Source organism: Penicillium solitum (genome assembly GCF_028829755.1).
Source record: "Penicillium solitum strain IBT 25940 chromosome Unknown utg000004l_segment0_segment0, whole genome shotgun sequence".
Lineage (NCBI taxonomy): Eukaryota > Fungi > Ascomycota > Eurotiomycetes > Eurotiales > Aspergillaceae > Penicillium > Penicillium solitum.
In genome coordinates this window covers 3,010,680-3,031,382 of record NW_027072124.1, presented here as the reverse complement: position 1 = coordinate 3,031,382, position 20,703 = coordinate 3,010,680, and the positions used below count along the sequence as shown (strand labels likewise).

Below are 20,703 nucleotides of genomic sequence, written 5' to 3'. Positions count from 1 at the left end.
CAGCGATCCATTGTGATGTCCTTTTTTATATATATCCCAAATATAGGTGTGCTAATTGTCGAGTAAAATGAGCATTTCTACGGAGTTAGTGGATGGTGGGTTTCTAGCTGCGATATCCAGCAATAGACTTTGATATTGTATCATTGCACTATAGCATGTTAATGCAGTTGCTAACCGGATGGGAGCTTTTACAATTTTGAATTTTCCGCTGCTGGGGATGATCGATACGGAGCTTTTCATAAGACTCGAGAGCACATACTCGCGCATGTGGAATTTGCTCCCTTTTTTTCTTAGTTGACTCAACGGCTTGTCCAACGCTCAGGGCTTCTCGCGGTAGATGAATGGAAGGCCTCCGTAGACCCAACACACCCAGGTAAACCATGCATTGAGGTTACCCATGTGGCCTGCCAGTTTACTCGACTGGTAATGTCTATCCTGTGTTAGTTATGGTGAAATTCCACGGCAAAAGTGTTACTTCGTAGATAAGGCATCCATTTCCGAGATCTGTCCGGATAGATATATCTGCAATGTAATACATGAACGTGCGGAAAGCAATACAACAGGTTGATGGCCTTCAAGTCTGACCAGAAAAGATTAGTACAAATGCTAGGGGTCTGCTACCCATAGGGTCACAAGATGCAATTGACTGCCAGCTTGTATTCCATTGGTCCTGGATTAAACGAGCCTATGGCTGCTAGCGCGCTAGATACATTTATCCCTTGATGCAGTGAGACGGGGATCCAACATGTAGGGCCAATCATACTTATTGCTTGTTTGCGCCTAATTAAATGCTTTTTGCTCTGCCAAGTACGCCACGGGAGAATACAAGCTTATGTCCATGTACGATTCCTCCTTGGCGTAAAAGGAGAAAGTAAAGGGGCAGGTAATGAGGAAAAGAACGAAAGCAAAATGGGAAAGTAGTATTATCAGTTCTATGCAAATATCTTGCGTCACGCGAGCTTTATACAACAATAGGGCGCCCGCGGTCTTCATTTCATCGCTCATTTACAGTTCTCTTCATTTCTCTGATATACTCCAGTGAACTTGATTATGAAATCAACGCAAATACACAGTAATATCCTCAGGGAATCCTATACCTATAATTTATTGAAACACAGCTTCAATGGTGCAGGCGCAAGAGTAAAGTGCTCCTTCAATCCCTGATCAAACTCATTTAAGCTCATCCCAGGGACCAAGCAGACATCATAGTCAACAACAATACGGGCAACCGTTGCTCTAATATTCAACAATGCCAAGGGTCGGGCAATGCAGCCGTAAGGCCCTGCAGAAAATGGCGCAAACGCTGATGCGTCCTGCATCAAATCAGGATGCGAATACCATCTCTCGGGAATGAATTCTTCGGGTTTGGGGTAGCACTCGGGACCTAGTCAGAGACTATACGTTAGCGAGATAAACTTGAAATTAGATAATGAATTCATCCTACCGCGACCGAGCACATATTGCGGACAATACAGAGTTGTGTTTCCAGGAAGAAATGTTCCGTCTACGGTCAGACCTTCTGGCGGGGTGACACGGGGAAGTGCCGATGGAGCCAGGGGGAACAACCTGAGCGCCTCATTAATAACACCATTCAGATGCTTCAGCTCAGCCAAATCTGGGGGCTGGTAGTCCCCAAGTTCCGTTCGTGGCAAATTCTTCAATTCGGTACGGAGCACATTGACATGCTGTGGGTGCTCCACTAAGAATCGGAATATATGTATCAATGTAATAGATGTGGTGTCACTAGAGTCTCCTCCGTCAGAGTGTGAAATGTCTTGCGCTGGCGCGGTGAAGCCAAGTTACACACCTTCCTGCAACAACAATGAGTTGCGAGTCGCCTTGGAGCAACATATAATCAATTCCGGTAAGAGTTTGGTTGTTCAAAGGTTTTAGGAGGTAGCCCATGATATCGGGGTTACTTGACTTCATCTGTGGTCTATTGTCAGAAAATGAAAACCCGGTGAAATTGCAGCTGATTTGACTCACCGTTATACGATCCTCCATCTGCGAGGTATAGTAACTGATAAATTTCCACCAGTCCCTTGCGATTCCAGGAATCTCCGTCATTAACCAAAAGAACCACGCGGGAAACATGTAGGCCAAAGGTGTCAATCCCGAGTTGATTAGCTTGATTCCCTCATGTTCTTTGCTTGTCTCGAACATGCCAAATGAAGCACCAAATGCGAGATCGCCCATCACGTCAAATGTGTACAGATTGAACCACTTGGTCACGTCAAATGGTTGATTCTTAGACTCGTCAATTGCGTTCACTAGGAGAGCTCGATACCAGACCATGCGCTTTTCGTAGTCCCGCATATTCCTGTCCCCAAAGGCCCCACTCCAAACACGACGTCTCGGGTCGTGTAGGGATTTGTCACGAGTGCGCTGCAGCGAGGCCATGGGGTGTCCCAAGTCATACTAGGCTGCCTTCCGACACTTTGAGCCAGGGCCGTACATGGCTTGCACGGCTTTCGGATGAGCCACTGATATGTCGTTCGAACCTATTCGTAGGAAGGGCCCATATCCGGAATGCAGCCTTTCCAGTTGGCGGAATGCATCCTGCTTTACTGTATGCGTTGCAAACCAGGAGCTGGAGATGCGACATCCCAGAGGACCTGGGATATTGCCAAGAGGATGGAATATACACCGGTATGTAATCAGGGTTGAGAGTGTACAGTTCTCCGATGGGAAAAGGTGGTTACTAGTTCATATATTATGGACTTCCAGCTGACTTATTGTGATATTATGCATCCTCCTTGCAGAAAAGAGGTCACCACGAACCTCGGGTGGCCTGAATACCGCATATTGAAGACGGCATTGGCTAACGATTCACCTAACACATATGACACATATGACACGTCGACTTGTTTCCGTTTTTATACTGTCTATCATGAAGGAAAAAGCTGGAATTGATTAATGATGCCCGACTTCACCTATATATTATCTTCCACTCAAAAGGCAGCCAAAATATATCGTGACCAGAGTTATCGCGAGGAGTGTGTGTATTAGACAAAGTGCATTCGTAAATGATTCTTGCCTAGTGGACCCCACGCCTTCTTCGGGCCTTTAATCAATGCTTACCATTACCTCGTCGTGTGTGGAGGTTAACTCATCACTGACTCTTGTTCACTTACCCAAAACACTCCCATGGCAAAGTTTTGTTCTTTTGAGTCAATGATCTTTTCGAAATAGTACCTACTTATCTAACTTACTTGTTTGATTGTTTAATATGGCGAACAACATAATGCCTGTTGACACTCCTACATGCCTTAATTTCACCCTGAAGGGATTCCAAAGTGTTCGCAACGGATACATAACTCTTCTCAATTTCCCAAAGTATCTTCACAGCGCTTGCGGTACGTCTCGCAGGGTGTAGTAACACACCCACCTTTATGGGAGTAAATGCCCCATATGTTGGGTATTCTTCGAATTTTGTCCCTGGCGCCTAGGTTCATTTTCAGTTCGCCAAAGGTGCTCGGCGGATTGTTGTCCAGTCTCATGGCGCAGGTATCATTTACTCAGGGAAAACAAAATAATGGTTCAAAGACCTTAACCCCCTTTAATCACTGCGTTTGCTTCCTTACTTTTCTTAACTTAAGGCGCCTTTAAGTACTGCCCTTATCCCCATAAAAAGAGAGATAAAGACTACCACTAACGATCATACCGGATCTTCCTCATGGGGTCGTGGAAGTTTATGTTTTCTAAGTCTATCCATTCAAACTATTTTAATATATCCCTTAGAGTGTGAGAGCTACTTCTATCGACAAGGAGGTTGAACCCTTTATATGGATCTAATTGCTATACCTACATATCTCAAGAGAATCCACAAATTGGCGAAATCGGTGTGTCACCCACAGTGAAGTCATATTTGAAACTTTTTAAGGGGTTTATCTGCATGTTTTATACTTGATGTAAACATTAAATTAATCGATGAGCGAATCCTACAGATCAATATGTTGAGATTTTATCATTGCAGCAGATGTATCAACGAGTATCGTCATTCTTCGAGTCCAGGCCCATCTCCAAGGGGGCGCATCCCATAAAGATATGAGCATTCAGGATAGACAGCAGTAGGTCCGGGTCCCCAGAGAAGGGACTTTTGTTATATATCACTGTGTTTTCCTCATAGACTGGGGAGAAACCCTCAGTGGGCCGGCTCTCTAATGCATGCAGCATTAGGGGACCAATGGAGTCCTGCACCATGCCATCTATTTGATTAAAATCGGAGGCTTCCCAGGTGAGACGTTCAAAATAAGACTCGAAGGCTGTGGGGCTTGATAATGGGAGTTTGTGATCAATCTGGCTGCCATTGAGTGGATTGGACAGGAATGGCGAGGGCATCACGGGTGATTGGGGGCAGTCAGGTGTAAGAAGGCATGATTCTGGCGTCAGCATGCTATCGGCTCCGCAGTATTGTTCAGTGGTTTGATTGTTGATTTGTGAGATGACACTTGATTCAGAGACCATATCGTCTGTGTACGGCTGACGGTTATTCAGCCTAGCTTGGTGTTTTTCAACATTCTCAACGTATCTGTTGAACCATTAGTCGCCAGCCAGATGATTAGATGTTTGCTTCTGGTGTAAGAGCTTACGTACTCCTTGAAGCGCACCCTGTTATTGGTTTTATTTTGCCTTCGGTTGATGCATACTGCGTTCTTCATTTGACATCGAGAACAAGGAATAGCTCCATCACACTTTTCAAAAGTCAGTACATCTAGTTATGTGAGCATTTACTTGCTCACCGCGTGTTTTCCCGCAAACCTTGGATTTCTTCGCGCGGCACCGATCACATGCCAATACCCTCCTGCGAGCATTATGTAACTTTTCCTCAGATTTTAATGTGGACTTTGCTCCACGGGGCGCCATGACTATCGAATCGATATAAAACAGGAAAGATGGGTGTTTGTGGGAGGATAGATTCTCAGGTCTGGCCAAAAAATTGTCTTAAATTGTTAGGTAATTTATCTCCTTTTCTTCCCTTCTTCTGCTTTACAGATAGAAATTATCTTTTATATTTGGAGATCTCCAAATAATTATTTTATTCTGTGCTTAATGGGGGGGTAATGCCAGGGGGCGAGACATCCGTAGATTCTAGAATCGGCGGCTTACCGATGAATCGGATTTCGCTCGGTATCGAGCAACCACCGATCATTGCCGTCTCTCCGGGGCTGGCTGTATGGTCTAGTCATGACACTCCCTAGTAAATTAAGCTTTTGTATTTATCTACTACTTATCTTCGATTTCACTTGGTTTCCGACACTCTTGATTCATTCCTACAAGCAATTGATTTTGCGTTAGAGCCAGTTTCAAATCACAGAAATGGCCACAGCTGCGCTACCTAACCACTCTACTTTGTCTCACCTGTTGACTTTTATTGCAACAACAGGTATGTAGATCTTTCTTTGTTGCATTCTATCCGACAACATTGAGGTGTATCGCCGTCAATTCTGTCATATCTGATCCAGATAGGAATCTCTTACACTTTTCCTTGACCTGGCCAGCGGTCCATTGAACAACAGCTTCTGACAAATTTCTAGCGGGTCGTGACAAGATCCTGCGTACACTACAATATTTCTCGCGCTTCTACAGCTGGTATCTTCGCCGCGACAATCACCCGCAATCCGCGATTGACCCCATTAATGCGATAAAGAAGCAACTTGAAATAACACGAAAGGTCTTGCGAATTGGGAGCTTCATCGAGAAGTTCAACGCCGCTTCCATTGCATTGAATAGAAAGAGTCCTGTGGATCCTGTGATTCGCTACCTTACTGTCGTCCATCATCTTGGCTATGGCGCTTACCTTGCCCTCGACACTTTCACTGTCACAGATTCTATTGGGGTTTGGAAGATGGCCAACATCAAGAGTTTGCAAAAGTTCGGCTACCGTGCTTGGATGGCTGGGCTTACTTGCAGTGTTGGGGCTGGCATATACTCGTTATGGAAGCTACAGCAAAAGCAGAAGACACTTGATCTGAAAGTGGGCAAGGGAGCTCTCGAGGCAAGAAGAATTGACAGGTTCGTTCGCTGGCTGACCAATTTTCTCGGACTTTAATGCTGACTATTTACTTTTCAAAGGGAGCGATTTACCACTATTGTTCAATTAATCTCGAGCCTCTGCGATTTAACCATACCTACTGCGGCCCTCGGATTTGCCAATCTTGATGACGGACTTGTTGGTATAGCTGGTACACTAAGTGCCTCGATTGGTGTCTGGTTTCAGTGGCGGAAGACTGCTGGAAAATGAAGTCTGTACTATGAGGCTGTTGAAGACAGTGTACAATTACATGTCAGTGCTAGAGTTGGAATGCAACTACTATATGGTATACTTTAGGCAAGGGGTCATGTCATATATCGTTTCGGATCTAGTTTTGCTTATTCTCCGCTTATGGTGTGTTCCAACAAGGTGGCATTCATGTTTCGTATTTTTGGTAATTGAATTATTTGAGTGGCAATAAATCACCCACTCTTGACGGGGGATGTATCCGAGAGCATTGTTAAGGGCGATCTCCCTCATGTTTCAGAAGCTTTATTACTTATCAAAATGGCAAACTAATACTTAAGGGTATAGAGGACTTCGGCCGTTTTACAAGACTAATACAAAAGGCAAACCGATTCCGAATCATTCAATGTTGCCTATAATACTTAAATTAAAATTAAATAATGTTAAGCACACGGAGACCTGTTTGAAGCTTCATCGTGACTGCAATAAAATTTTATACATGACATTAACCCTGTCGTCTAAATGACTAACTCTCTAAGTGAAGTAACCTTTTGCACCGGTGGACGAAAGTACCTCGCGATTCTGAAGCTACGTTGTCTCCATTATGACTTCGAACGGCTGCAGACTTCCAAGCGAAAACTGAAGGGCGTAAATGATAGAAAGTCTGCCGACATAGGGGACAGCTTGCATCTCGCTTGCACAACCATTTGTCAATGCATGGCTGGTGGAATATGTGATGGCATGGTAGTTGCCGAAAGATTGATTCGGAGGTCATATCTTCCAAGCATAGAGAGCAGTCATCTGTGAATTGGCAACCCAGAATATATTAGCATCGAAAATAAAGATTCGCAAATTATTTTAATTATAGCCTACCATCTTTGGAATATTGAGACCCAACATAACACGGCATTGTAGCTAGTTCACGGCTTCGTATCCGTCGTGGCCCTACTTCAGGAAGCGAGGGAGGAACCGAATAAGAACCGGACATGTTGTGGTAGCTTTCAAGCAATATGCGTAAGAAGGATAATTATTCGTAAACAGGACGACCGAGAATCTCCCAGGTGATATGAATAATGATATATGGCCGGAAATAAGACGTAAACTGTTCAACTTCGCAGTCCCTCGGATTAATATGTTGGGTCAGGATACGTATTGAAACGGAATATAGGCATTTCAGTTTTTTCATTACGGAGCAGTCACAGACTGGATTTCGAGTCAATACTTTCTTTCCTCACTTTACGATCATTCTTCAGCCTTATTTGGCTTTCTTGGGGGTACACGGAACATGTTTGAAGAATTTTGTGGCTTGGATCAGGTGCTGACAGTCTACGAGCAAAAGCCGATCAAACCTTAAAAGTGCGGGCCGAAATCCATGGATGACGCCAATTTATCACCGAGACTTTGCCGTTGGAAACTTACGGGCGTTGCGCAGTTCAAGAGTTCAAGAGTGACTGTCGTTGTCGTTGTGTACGGATTCGTGCGGGGACTTTTTTTTCCCCTCATGAGGGGTCAAAAACACCCAGCACTAACCGCCCCATACGGTCCGGACCACACGCTAGTGACAACCAAGGTTGGTCTTCCGCGAGATATATCTTTAACTAACCCATATTAAGTAGTACTACCAATGTGAGGACTTGACGTCACCATGCCGCTCGTAATCCGGTAACAATAACCCAGGCCCATGCGGCAGTTTTGATGCAATCCTCGTCTGAATTCAAGATGACTAAAGCATGGAAGATCGGAAAATCGATTATCAAGCGAGGAAAGAAAATCATGGACTGAAATCCAGACGGGGATATTTCGCCTAGGGCTCTGGTGAGGGGACGCCTTTTTTTCCCCCCGAATATGTCCCCCAAAAAGGATGTTCGTAGTTTACTATCGTTTAGAATATAAATTAAAGATTGGCAGTAATTCATTTTAGAAGAGCAGATAACACAAGCCAATACAAGTCTAGGCTCACACATTTCAACGCTTCCTACCTTGCCATTTCTCGAAATCCCTCCTTACCGCAGAATGAGTAAAAGAAATACTGCTCATATCAAAGACCTCGATATGATCGAGGAGTCACCACACCCCAATGCTATCTCACGTCTCAAAAAGCACATAAAGGACGTTCAAGTAAAATGGGGACCCCTTCTGGCTGCCAAGGAGGATATGTTCGATGAGTATAATTTTCCACCGGGCAGATACGCTGGGCAAGGTATAAAGGAACATCATAATGGTGAGTGTTGGCGAAGATTTATGACGTTATCGAAAAATTCACCTAACAATACTCAATAGATATGCAAAAGTGTCAACGGTCGTAACGAGATTCTGACCACCAATGGCTTTCATTCTCCCCTGCCATGCTGCGAACAATGTCTTGAACGAAACACATTAGATATAAATCTAAACTGGGGCAAGGAATAATAACTCATGTTAACTATTAAGCATGCTCAAACTACATCTGCATGTGGTATAAGCCTGTATCTAGCCTGGCTGTCACAATTTGTCGGTTAACTGAATACATACACTATTATTGCCCCGTCAACTAGGTTCCCATGAGCGCCTCACGGTTTTATCCCGTGATGTATTTGAGCAGCTCACTAAGCCTGAGCCCGGACTGAGATTTACTCAGTGAGCCCTGACACTTCGCGCCCTCGTAAAAGTGGCGGCAGCTAGGTACCTAGGTATAGACTCAAGTTTCTTCAAAAAAGGTACATTACAACGACCTTGCAAACTACTAGAAAATTTAATGGTGGTTCAACTCTAAGATTCATATACATTTCTAACATAAAATCGAACACAAAACAGTCCCTCCGGTCTATCTCACTCTAGACTAAAGAAAGTAGGCAAATTCCTCCATAACCCTCATCTCCCAGTCAACCCCTAGGAGGGAAGGTTCAGCGCACACCTCAAACATCCTCGATATCAAAACGAATATCCATTTTGTGCAGCTCAAGGCCTCTTTGGAGAGTAACAATGCGGTAAACCCTTTTCACCCCCTGGCCAAGCGAATCCAGAATGAAGGATCCGACAACCTTACCGATAGGCGTACCCATAATAGCCCTAAACTCCGGTGTAGCGTAGTCCCAAGTTTGAGGCTCTGCAGACGGATATATAAGTCCCTCACGGGATGGGTATATTTGCTCCCCGATAAATGGTTCGGTTGCATTTTCCTGTACCTCGTTGACAATTACATGCTTCACGCTCTCCAACGAAAAATGCGTTTCATAGGCAATCTTGGCAAGCTCGGACACGTGCGGATCATTCGATGCAGAGCGTCGTCTAATAGAGTAGATGAAAAGCAAGCCTGGTCCAATCGTCCCAATCAGCCCTGTGACCCCACCCCGGGTCTTGATGATTGTCTGCCGTAGACACGGGGATTCTGCAGGATACATGTCATTTGGAATTAGTTGTCCGAGTGGTAGCCCACTACCCACAATACAGCTAATCTGTTCTGGCGATAGCCATTCTCTTTCATGCTCGCTATGCCAGAGAATAGGGTGTGGCAAAGTCTCTGTAGTGAGTGTAGATCTGAGAACTGGGCACCCGGGTTCGTTGGCATTTTCCATTCATCGGATTAGCTTATCTCCGTATGGCTCGAACTGAGGATACTTAAAAGCCATTATATGATAGAGTGCATTCGAGAGGCGGAATAGCCAACCAGGGCATCCTCAGCCAGAGTTATATACCCGAGTGAGCAGATATATCCACGAGAAACAACAAAGCAACCTCGACAATGGCATTGTGGGGCACATTGGATTGAAACAACTGTCAAAGACTCGAAAGGTCAAAGGATCAAAGACCGCGAGGATATTATACGTGGATTTCTTTGGCTTTATCATTTATGACACATATTGTCTCTCCACTTAGGATGAATGTCAACTTCAGGGCTTTGGCGTTATTTGAGAAGCAATCCTTCAAGCGGAGAGATCCTTCAAGCGGAGGGAAAGGGATACTCAAAGATTCTGGTGAGGATATTCTGAATACCTTCCGAGAAAGCCGTAACATGCAGATCCGATCCACTTGGTAGACCCTCGGTGTGTTGATAAAGCTTCCTGTAAATCTCTGGTGGAGAGATCAGAGGAGCCTGATGACAGCAGTGTCGAGCAGAACACTGTAAGTCCATGTCCCTGAGACCTCCCATGTGGTATGGGGACGTGCTCAACTATGGAATTATGTAAATAAATGCGCGCCTATAGAAAGCAACTCTTTTATGAATGATATAAGGAGAGAGTTTCTCCGAGGCCTTATGCTATCAGGTAAAACAATAGGCTGATGTGACCTGAGAAGTCGAACACAAACAAACTGAACAATAGCAAACAAACCTAAGATTATTTAAACGCGCGTTGTCCCGCGCGGTCTTCCTCACTTTCTTTCTTTCTTCATCCATCGCAACCATGGCTGCCACTAGCATTCCGGCTTTGTGGAACCTCGACACCCCCCAGCGGCTTACAGCCTACCTCAACAATCCTTCGAAGCAAATTATTAAAGTGCAGAACTTCATTGAGAACCGATACCTTGATGCCGACCAGACTTGGGAATGGGTTAACTCATTTTCCCCTCGCTCGGGCAAACACCTGGCGATTGTGCCCCGTAGTCCTGCCAACGTCGTTGAATACGCCGTCAATGTCGCATCTCTGGCTTTCCCAGAATGGTCTCAGACCACCGTTCAGTACCGGTCCGAGATTCTCCTCCAAATTGCGTCGCTTATGGAGGAGAAGAGAGAACTGTTTGCGTTGTGGGAAAGCACTGACCAAGGCAAGCCTCTCTTTCGGGCTCGAGCCGAAGTTGAAGCTTCCGTTGAACACTTCCGGTTCGTCAACTGCTCATTGCATTTCTACATATAAAATAATCTAACGTTTCTTTTTTTCTTGATAGCTACTATGCCAAGTACATCCTTGAGAACGACGAGCCGGTGCATCTCAACAAAGACTTTGGAGTATCTACTCTGACCTACGCGCACCGAGCACCAGTGGGTGTTTACGCCATTATCACTTCCTGGAACATGCCACTGTACCTTTTGACCTCGAAGGTTGCCCCCTGCCTTGCATTCGGTTGCACCGGTGTGGCAAAGCCCAGCGAATTGGCTAGCCTCACTCCCTTTTGTAAGTGATCATCTCATTCGATCTACTTACATGAATACTAACCCTGAAGATAGTATTCACCGAAGTCCTCCGACGTGTAAACCTACCAGCTGGTGTTATGAACATCATTTTCGGAGATGGACCCTGCACTGGTTCTACCCTCGTTGGCTCGCCGCTTGTTCATGGGGTTTCGTTCACTGGGGGTGTCAAGACAAGCATTCAGATTCGAGAGAAAGTTGCTCCCGAGATTCACAAGATCTTGTTTCTCGAGATCAAAGGCAGTTGCCCTACCATCATCTTTCCCGATGTCACTATGAAGGAGGCGGCTGTTCTCGCAGCTTCCGCGGCGTTTGAGAACAGTGGACAACTCTGTCTCAGCGGGTCTCATATCTACGTCCACCGATCAATTTACGAGCAGTTTCTGTCAACCCTCATTGATACCGTCAAACTTGATTACCACATGCACGGGGGAATTGGTCCAATGATGTCTCCGGAGCAATATGCCAAGGTCCGGTCTTACCTCGTGGACGCTTTTAAACAAGCCACCAAGTTCGAGACCGGCCATATTCCCGATGAAGTTCCGAAAGATGGTCTCTGGATCCCTTCAACTGTCCTGAGCAACACTCGTCTCAATGGTCTCGTGGCACGAGAGGTCTTTGGGCCTGTGGCGACTGTTTACCCATTTGACACCGAGGAGGAAGTCATCCAATTGTGCAACGCCAATCCTCATGGAATTGGGGCTACTATCTTGACCCATGATATGTTCCGCATGAGCCGGGTCGGCAAGCGTCTCAACGCAGGTATTGTCTGGGCGAACTGCCAGCTTGGTCATGATCTTGGGGCCGGCATCACCGACTTGAGGGCGCTTGGCACGGGCCGAGAAGGAGGTGCACGCGGCCGCGACATTTTCACACGTGTGCGCGCACTACATGTTCCGTCTTTTTAACTGGAGAACGTGGTTACCGCACTCACCAAGGAAGTTCTAGACTCAGAGGAGGATGAAGGTGAGATATGATTGCTTTAAGCACAAAGGTGGTTTTTGTACATAGCAGCCTCGGCGGGATTCGGGTTTTATGGATAACTAACAGATGGGGGGGTGTCTTAACCTCGACAGGTTGACTCGAAAGGATATCCATACGGTGAGGTATGGACTAATCTTTACGATTTCAGCATAATAAGCAGCCGAGGAATACATTTCCATTACTTCCCTACAATCAGCCCGCGCGGGCTGCAGCAAACACCATCCCGCGCGGGCAAGGATGAGGACCATACCGAAAACGACGACCATGCTTAAAAATACCGAGAATGAGAAGCATGACATCCCTGCGGGCTGCGGCCGACAAACATCCAGTTATCTGAAGCAGATGATTACTGGTAAGTACCGTTTGTTCTCCTATTTTCTAATGTGGAGAAAACCACATTTGTCTATCCCACGTTCTTTGTCTCAAAGAAAGCACTTTCCCGGGTGAATATAAAAAAAGGATCTTCCTACTCTAGGTAAGCTTGATTCATATTCTACCTATTCTTCTGCTTTTCAAACTGCCCTCTACAAGAAGTGGTGATTTCCTTCTGCGTTTCTATGTGCCAGCAGGTCTATACTCACTTTGTTTAGAAACATGATGCGCTATCCTGCCGTGAACTCCGATCCGGAGAACCCCTCTCTGGAGGCTTCTAGCGATATTGGCTTAAGTCAAGAGGGCTTCACCACGTACGAGGTTGTTAGCGAGGCTGACCTGCCTCCTCGGGTTACTAATGACCACCAGGATCCCTCGACTCCCACCAGTGCATTCTCAATTAAGCTTACACCACAAAGCTCACACGCCGGGACTCAGGCAGTGCCTTTCTGTCCAGAGGCCGATGTTACTAGAGGGGAAAATCAGGTTAGCGTGAAAGAAGCTATTCTAGCCGGTGTTGCGGGTGGTGTTGGTGAGGTATACCACTCTCCACTCACAGATGAGCTCTTTGATGCCAGCCCGGCTGCGCTTGCTTTGGTTGAGTGTGCTCTTATTGCCCGTATTGCTCAAATGGCCGTCAATACGCGCTCCTTGGAGGAAGACTTGGAAGCCTTGAGGGCACGGCGGAAGCAGCTTGCTGCTTTACGGGTTATTTCTGGCAGCTCTCGGTCAACCCGTTGGTCTGCAGGGATTACTCCTCCAGAATCGAAAGTTTAAATACATAGATTGTGATTGGGTCCGTACCCGAGATGGCGGGACATGGTAGTGTGGTGGTTGGGTTCCAAGGTTGTGTCGAGTGCTTATTTATTCGGGTTACGTTACATGGTTGGAAAGACAAGCTCTCCTTCACTCGATCTACCCCCCCCGTCTCCATTCAAGTTAGCCAATTACTATTCATGGAACTGCAATTCACATTTCCTTCCTATATACATCTAGCTTTCACAGCTAGAGGGTTCTTGTTCTAAACTTAGCATTAAAGCATCATACTAGGCTATTAATGGTAAACTGTCTATTATTATAGCTTGTATTGTTATACTTTACCCCTGACTTCAGGACAAATATAGTCTTTAGCTTAGAATGGTATTGTTCCAACAAAGGAGCTTTTGTTTGGCTTTGTATTGCCTCGAGCCCTTTGTGGATGTATTCCTGTACTCTTTGTCGCGGGTCTCTACTCTCTTTGTACCAAATCACCTCACTATCTGGCATCTTCATGGCTTGATCTGGCTCTTGGGGGTCCTATTTTCGTCAAAGACTTCTCTGTTTCTTCTTTTAATAGCCCGCATTCAACTAATGATGAAGGTCAATTCACCAGAACTATATAATTATAGGGATTCTCCTTTCCTCATAACAAGAATTCATTCGAGATAAAATTATTACAAGACACAATTAACTAGACCCAAACTTCCCGCTATTTTCTATACAACCTAAGACAAAGCAAAACCCAGACTAAAAATGGCAGATAACACACCAGCAGGGCTCCGCAAACGTGGGCTTAACGAGGTGGATGGGTGTAGCTCTCCTCGCTCCCCAACCCGCCGGCGTCTGGCCTCTAAATCCGCAGAACCCGCCGAATCCCTTTTCCCTTATCCCATTCCAGATGACAACAGTGTATCCAGTGATGGACAGATACCCCCTCTGTTCGCTGACGATGAAAGTGACGACAGACCCCCGGTGTCGGACGAACAAGTCGACAAGTATTACCAAAAGGGGGCTGCATACGAAGCATGGATTGCTGACCCAACTCGAGATGGATGCCCATGTGCACAATCAGAACATACATTGTTCGGAATACTCAACCACAGCGATAAGAAAAAGAGATTTCACTGTTCGGATAACCAGTTTGATGACCCACCTCCACCCATCCAAGACGATTTAGCACAATTGGGGTTCCCAACAAAAGGTAAAAGGTGCCGTTTTGCAAGACTAACACTCCATGGTTATGACGAGAATGGCTACAAAAGGGAAACCGAGTATCAACATTCCCTCGCAGAAGGCGTTATAATCGGTGAATGTATTTACCGATACGCGGGACCGAATTGGTCGGATATCGCTCTCGCTCAATATAAGTTTGACCACCCCATCGATACCCTCAAATATCTGTATTTTATTAATATTCAAAATGAGGAGACCCTTCCCTACGTGCAGGAAATCCTCTACCCCAGACATGACGTGGATTGGCCCCGTGCCGATCGAATTGAGAGTCAGGTATGGGAGTACGGTACTGAGGACTATCGAGAGATCCTAGGTACCAAGCTAGGGAATGCAGCAGCATGCCTTGTTCTTGGGGCTTGGGAGAGAGGTACGCATCGCATCGCTAGAGTTCACACTCTCGGTCGTCAGTACCATATACACCTACGATTTGATATTGAGCCGGTTCCTGTATCTGGCACTGCTTAATCCCACTACGTGGATTTAGGCATGTTCTATACACATCTGTTGTGTTCATGAATAGTCCTTTGCCCAGATGACCCTTGGTAAATCTCAAACTTATGATTTGATAGAGCGATGTTCAGCGAATGCAGGTGATATAATGCGGTGAGTTGATCTCCACAAGTACAATGTTCTTTTACAATGATACTATATGATTTTCACAAATCCTTTCTCAAATTCTGCAATATACAAAACGAGGGTTGTGTAAACTCTATATATTGACAGCTGTTGGGTATTCGTAATCTTGCTAATTAAAGGGTTGTAGAATCATTGGCAGCTGTTTCGCTGGGGATTCTGGTCCGGATTCTTCGGATCTGTTGCAGCTTTGTACTCCCCGATCTTGTTTATGGTAGCTTCTTCAGTTCTCTTTTCTGATTATGTCTCCTGGTTTATAATCTCTACTCTATAGCTCACGTCCTTTTACTTTGAGATGTAACTATACTGCATCTCTTTGATATTATTCTCCAGCGGATTGTTTTAGTGGGAGTAACCCTTACACAAGACCCCCGTCAACCCAGACTAGAACCCAGACTAGAACCCAGACTAGAACCCGGACTAGAACCCAGACTAGAACCCGGACTAGAACCCGGTCTTGGGGCATGGTATATAAAGCCGTGTTTCCACTCGCCAATATCCTTAATCTAGGCTATTCATCTTCTTGGAGTGTATAATCTCGATATTCCATTATGGTAGTCTCTAGTGTCATATCTTTTACTCTGGTATTTCACCCTCTGGTGGCTTTTGGACAGACAGATGTTTCCACGAAGCCCCGTATCTACAAAACCAAGTATTCTGGGCTCACAATCAGGAACTACCGCTTGATGGCTCATGCCAAGCGCTTGACAGAACCTAGTAAGGCTGGCTACCTCGTTTTCTCCTTATAAAATGGGACTAATGTATTCTAGCAATCGCAATGTTGGTTCGGTATATATCCCCTGCGAGGCAGCATCAGGCAAGAAGAACATCTGCACACTTTACAGGTAAGTGTCTGCCATATTATACTACAATACGATTGATGTTGAGTATCTAGGGCAGTGATAAAAGATGCTAAATTGAAATAGTAGCCTTCGATCGCTCCCATTCTGCCATGTTCGAGGCATCGAGATCAGATAGAGGCCCTATAGCCTATGTCGGCGGTCTCGTGGAGAGCATCAAGTGCCAAGTCGTTGATAGTGATTACTCGGTGTCAAACACGAATGGCCATGTATCAACTGAATCTCAACATAAATGTCCAGGTGACTCTTGTTCATCACGTGGGGATTGCTATTTGTCTACCGAGCAAAGAGAATGCAGTTCAGGCAGATGTCAACGAACCTAACTGGCCTTATTTGAGAAGCCCGGCAATGGCTGGTTTGACATACTTTGTGGGTTTTGATTCAGTCTATGGATGATCTTCGGCGTAGTGAAGATCCAAATTGTCAAATTACGGTATTCTTTTTTTTTTTCGTATGGACCATGCTGTGGTGTATACGGAGATTACTATAAAGTTATTTTTTTCACAGTTTTTACTATCAACAAGCTCCAATTAATTATCTACCTTGCTCATCTACTGAATGTGAATTTTCATCTGACACATCACCATCTTGCCGGCTTGGAAGGGGTGAAGGCGACGATGTCGGGGAAAGAGACGCCCATGACGGCGACCTGATTGGGAGGTTCAAGCCAAGGCCTTGGACACCGGCAGGACCAAATCGGGGTGCCGGGCCAGGAAACGTGCCTTTCACGGAAGACTGGGAGTTCGATCGCAGACCAACTCGGGAAATTGCGCGCCGGAGCATCTCGCCTGAAGCATCCAGAGCAATAAGGAAGCGGGCCAGCTCAGCACATAGCTCCCAGTCTCCCTTCTGGGAGGCGAGAGCAATCAAACGAACAACGTATTCTTCGATGCGGCCATCATGTCCTTCTTCCTCATCCTCAAATGCCTGCAGTACAAGGAGGTATCCAACTGCAGTTTTGAGGGAGTCAAGTTTCAAGGCCTGCTCAAATAGATCCTTGGGTGGAGGTAGGTAGGTGAACAGTGTGCGCCACGATCGAAGCTCTGTTTTCCGTGTACATTGTACGACAATCTCAAGGTAATCTCTGGGAGGAAGCGAGGCTTGAAGAAAAGCAATTACGGTTGGGAGTAGTGGTTCTGCTCGTGCTTGTGGGTCCTCGCTTTTATTCGCTCGGCTCTCATTATCCACTTCGTCGTCCAGCACGTGGTGAAGTAGGATTTCCAATCCATGAGCGAAATAAGACAAGTGAGAAAAGTGGCGACAGAGAGCGAGAGCCGCGGGTGTCCCAATATTGGTTAGGCCATATTGGAGGAAATAGGGTAAGAAGAGGTGTGTCTGAGGCGCACAGGTCAGTACAAGATCTTATCGATGGAGAAAGTAACTTACTCGGATGGCGAATTTTAGAACAGTGAATGTCACATCGCGTCGTTGCATCATTTCCGATTCAACGCCAAGCACAATGCCTTTGTTCAATAATACAGACAGTGGATAGAAGTCCAGGGGAATGTCGAGTGGTGCCGGCACCAGCTCCTCCCGCAAAACATCGTGAACATCATTCCAAGCTATCAAGTTTTGGCCCCGGAACATCCAAAGAGAATCCCGGAGCGAAAGACTACCATGAGGTGGCTCTAGTGCCATATCAACAGAAGGACTGGCGGGTAGGGATTCATCAACCTGCGAGGAAAAGTTGAAGGAAACCTGGTCGCGCATCAAGATGTAATACTCGACATCATGGGATATGACGCGCATGTCGTATTTGAGGTCGCCCGCATCTGACACCGTGGGCTGCAGCAATACCAAGTTGCCGTCCACAAGAAGAAGGACGGATGCGACCTTCACGTCTTGAGATGGATCACCGTTTCCTGCTTTATTGTTAATGATGTGCTCAGATCATGCATGAAAAAAAGGCTAACTCACGCATCTGCTCCTCTGGCAATACCCAACTGATCGATCGGACACGAGAGGGTGCCCGAACAATCCCATTGAAAGCGATCTGTCCAACAGGGACAAGAGTGATCTGAGGCTGCGACGAATTAATGATATAATGGTACAGAACGTTATCGTATGTGTAAACCAAGAGAGAATCTTCCCCAGATGGTCCAATGAACACAACTGGTGATGGGAGGTATTCGATGAACATAATCGAATTGTTACCGAGAGAAGCCTCGCGCGAGTAAAGACGAATCTTTCAATCCAAGTTAGTCATGCATGGAACCAACACAAGTGGGAGAAATATCGTACCTCGTATGACCCGTCACTCTCTACCGCTGCGATCAGTATGTGGCCGTACCAACACATGCCCCCTCGCACAGCAAAGGAGTTTTCAGCTTTTGAATCCTCGAATACCTTCCATCGGCCGCTGGTGACACTGTAATGTGCAAGGCCACGCCGACCTGCAATTGCAACATACCGTCCATCTTGAGACACGACGCAAGATCGAATCGGCCACTGGGAATGAAGATATGCTGGAGGATACTGGGCATGGTGCCACAACGAATCCTTTCCTGAGATTGTCATAAGATCTGGAAGATCGTGACCGCGGTAGAGGATAAACTCAGTACTGGTCTGCAGCAGGCCTCTAGCCAAGTTTGCAGACGAAAAGCAGCCAGTCAAAGCACTGCGAGCTGTCTCCAGAACCCACAGGCGACGGTCATTTTGTCCAGACAGAATGATATCCGACCCGCCGCCAATCCAACACCCGTCTGACACCCCAGTTAACCAATCCTCCGAATTGGCCGTTGCCAACGCGATGTCCACCGAAAAGCTATTTCCTCCAGGCTTCCCAAATACACTCCATGTTGTCCAGCCATTTTCGAAACCAGCAAAGAGACAATATCCATCCGGGGAATAGCTCATAAAAGTCAAAGCCCCGGTGGTTGTGGGCGATGCTGGTAAATGGAGCTTTTGTGAAAGTGGAATGTTCCCCATGTAATCTTTTGCGGTGTAAACCAAGATTTCACCATTTGAACAGCTCACAGTCAACAGAGAGAAGCGTGCATTTACGGTCACCTTCACAGCGTTCTCGCTGTCATCCTTCGGATTATGGAAGCAATGTCCGTGGAATAGTTTCTTAGCTGCTTCGGGATCCTGCTGTAAGCCTGTATCTCGTTGCACAGCATATGCCTGGCCACTGCTGGTGATCCAGATGAGGAGATTCATCGCACGATCGTAAACCATGTCCACAATCGAGACCTTCTTCGAGATCCCTAGGATGCGACTCAGTAGCTCAGATGTAGTCTGTGCTCCTCCGGCTTCAGGCGTCCACCGAATGCATTGTATAGCTGGTGGTTTTACAGTGGCGACAACAAGTTCTTGATCTAGCGCCAGCGCCTTGACGATTCCCGACTCGACTTTGATGGCCATTCGGAAGCGGATGCTAATATCCCCAACTACATTGGCCTCCTCAACTGCGGAAAATCGGGCTAATTGTTGACGACGAGGGTGTGTAGAGTGATCGAATCGCTGCTGGTAAACTTGAGTCGTTGAATCCACCGCCACCGAGTATGTGAGTAGGTACCCATTGAGGGTCTGTACAACCAGGATCGTGGAATCCGGGTGCATAAGGATTGAAACGTTCGGACCGTATGTTTTTAACGAGAATCGAGATCGAGAGATAGCCGTAACTACTGCTGTAGGCTGCCAGAATTGTCAGTCGCCAGCTCAGACTTCCCATGAACCATAACGTCGGTGTCGACATACCCGAGTCTGCCAAAGAGCAATTGATGACTCTGACATTGTGGCAAACATCTGACCAGATCGAGACACACAAATTCCTTTAATAGATTCATCTCCCCATTCTGATTTGCTGGTGTCCGGGGGCGAGTTGTCTTGCGACTCATGGGCCTGGGTGTCCGCGGACTCATGTTGACCGTCCACCCCTCTTTTTTCCACTATATCGTCAAAGGTACTGCGCTCATTGGTTGGAGTGGTGTTGAGAATTTCGCGATCCTCATCAGAAGAGGCATAGGCAATATCGGGTCCATTGACCGCGTAGACCCTGGGAACTCCATGAGGCCAGTACATGGCTCAGGTCAGGTTCAGGGGTTAAGATGGACAATGAAGCTCACATGGAGTCATCTCCAAAGAACCAATTCTCCGTCAGCAGTGCAGACAAGAATCCCAGAGCACAAATTCAAATGTAAAGTAACAAAGTCCAAACAACGTGGATGGAAACAGACCGGGGAAATGTGCTTCCGAGAGGTTTGGAGGGTTTGCTTACTCTCTGTGCCTGAGGCCACAACTTATTGGTGCCTCAGGCGCTACATTCCTAGTACTGGAGCAAGTACCTGGTAGCGAGTGCTTACTACTACTTGCTAGTTAGTAAGCACTCAGGGGTTTTATTGGAGGCCAAGCCCATGCTTGGCGCTGATGTAATACATTCTGCATTTAGCTAGTAATTAGTACTACCCAATGGAAACCATGCGATCCTAACAGAATCTCATCTGGTAGCATGTCTTGCTAAGGCCTTACCTCCTACGGTAAGCCGGAGGGAGGCAGCGGCATCCCCATAAGAGACCGCGCCTCCTCACCGGTTC

The 20,703-nt window shown here is 46.3% G+C and overlaps 9 protein-coding genes across 9 annotated transcripts; 4 read left to right on the top strand and 5 right to left on the bottom strand.

Annotated features, from left to right (window-relative positions):
- Positions 1-1,097: 1,097 nt before the first annotated feature.
- N7455_007144 (cytochrome P450) lies at positions 1,098-2,400 on the bottom strand (the record flags this gene model as incomplete). Its single annotated transcript, XM_040957686.2, has 4 exons — positions 1,098-1,384; positions 1,445-1,743; positions 1,808-1,929; positions 1,987-2,400. 4 exons carry the CDS (start codon positions 2,398-2,400, stop codon positions 1,098-1,100), a joined length of 1,122 nt encoding a protein of 373 aa, XP_040811867.2.
- A 1,584-nt stretch (positions 2,401-3,984) lies between these two features.
- Positions 3,985-4,866, bottom strand: N7455_007143 (Zn(II)2Cys6 transcription factor domain-containing protein; the record flags this gene model as incomplete). The annotated part of the gene is made up of 3 exons (XM_040957755.2): positions 3,985-4,531; positions 4,597-4,694; positions 4,762-4,866. 3 exons carry the CDS (start codon positions 4,864-4,866, stop codon positions 3,985-3,987), a joined length of 750 nt encoding a protein of 249 aa, XP_040811869.2.
- A 453-nt stretch (positions 4,867-5,319) lies between these two features.
- Positions 5,320-6,244, top strand: N7455_007142 (PEX11 family protein; the record flags this gene model as incomplete). The annotated part of the gene is made up of 3 exons (XM_040957774.2): positions 5,320-5,386; positions 5,538-6,015; positions 6,076-6,244. 3 exons carry the CDS (start codon positions 5,320-5,322, stop codon positions 6,242-6,244), a joined length of 714 nt encoding a protein of 237 aa, XP_040811793.2.
- A 475-nt stretch (positions 6,245-6,719) lies between these two features.
- On the bottom strand, positions 6,720-7,208 carry N7455_007141 (uncharacterized protein; the record flags this gene model as incomplete). The annotated part of the gene is made up of 2 exons (XM_065605547.1): positions 6,720-7,021; positions 7,094-7,208. 2 exons carry the CDS (start codon positions 7,206-7,208, stop codon positions 6,747-6,749), a joined length of 390 nt encoding a protein of 129 aa, XP_065461401.1. The 3' UTR covers positions 6,720-6,746.
- A 1,906-nt stretch (positions 7,209-9,114) lies between these two features.
- On the bottom strand, positions 9,115-9,774 carry N7455_007140 (uncharacterized protein; the record flags this gene model as incomplete). Its single annotated transcript, XM_040957754.2, has 1 exon — positions 9,115-9,774. The coding sequence occupies one exon, from the start codon at positions 9,772-9,774 to the stop codon at positions 9,115-9,117; it is 660 nt and encodes a 219-aa protein (XP_040811792.2).
- Positions 9,775-10,602: 828 nt separating this feature from the next.
- On the top strand, positions 10,603-12,235 carry N7455_007139 (uncharacterized protein; the record flags this gene model as incomplete). Its single annotated transcript, XM_040957767.2, has 3 exons — positions 10,603-11,018; positions 11,084-11,310; positions 11,364-12,235. The coding sequence occupies 3 exons, from the start codon at positions 10,603-10,605 to the stop codon at positions 12,233-12,235; spliced, it is 1,515 nt and encodes a 504-aa protein (XP_040811870.2).
- Positions 12,236-12,905: 670 nt separating this feature from the next.
- On the top strand, positions 12,906-13,460 carry N7455_007138 (uncharacterized protein; the record flags this gene model as incomplete). Its single annotated transcript, XM_040957711.2, has 1 exon — positions 12,906-13,460. One exon carries the CDS (start codon positions 12,906-12,908, stop codon positions 13,458-13,460), a length of 555 nt encoding a protein of 184 aa, XP_040811825.2.
- A 735-nt stretch (positions 13,461-14,195) lies between these two features.
- Positions 14,196-15,140, top strand: N7455_007137 (uncharacterized protein; the record flags this gene model as incomplete). The annotated part of the gene is made up of 1 exon (XM_040957790.2): positions 14,196-15,140. One exon carries the CDS (start codon positions 14,196-14,198, stop codon positions 15,138-15,140), a length of 945 nt encoding a protein of 314 aa, XP_040811821.2.
- A 1,562-nt stretch (positions 15,141-16,702) lies between these two features.
- Positions 16,703-20,191, bottom strand: N7455_007136 (RIC1 family protein; the record flags this gene model as incomplete). Its single annotated transcript, XM_040957694.2, has 5 exons — positions 16,703-17,503; positions 17,555-18,030; positions 18,086-18,353; positions 18,410-19,804; positions 19,868-20,191. 5 exons carry the CDS (start codon positions 20,189-20,191, stop codon positions 16,703-16,705), a joined length of 3,264 nt encoding a protein of 1,087 aa, XP_040811801.2.
- Positions 20,192-20,703: the final 512 nt, after the last annotated feature.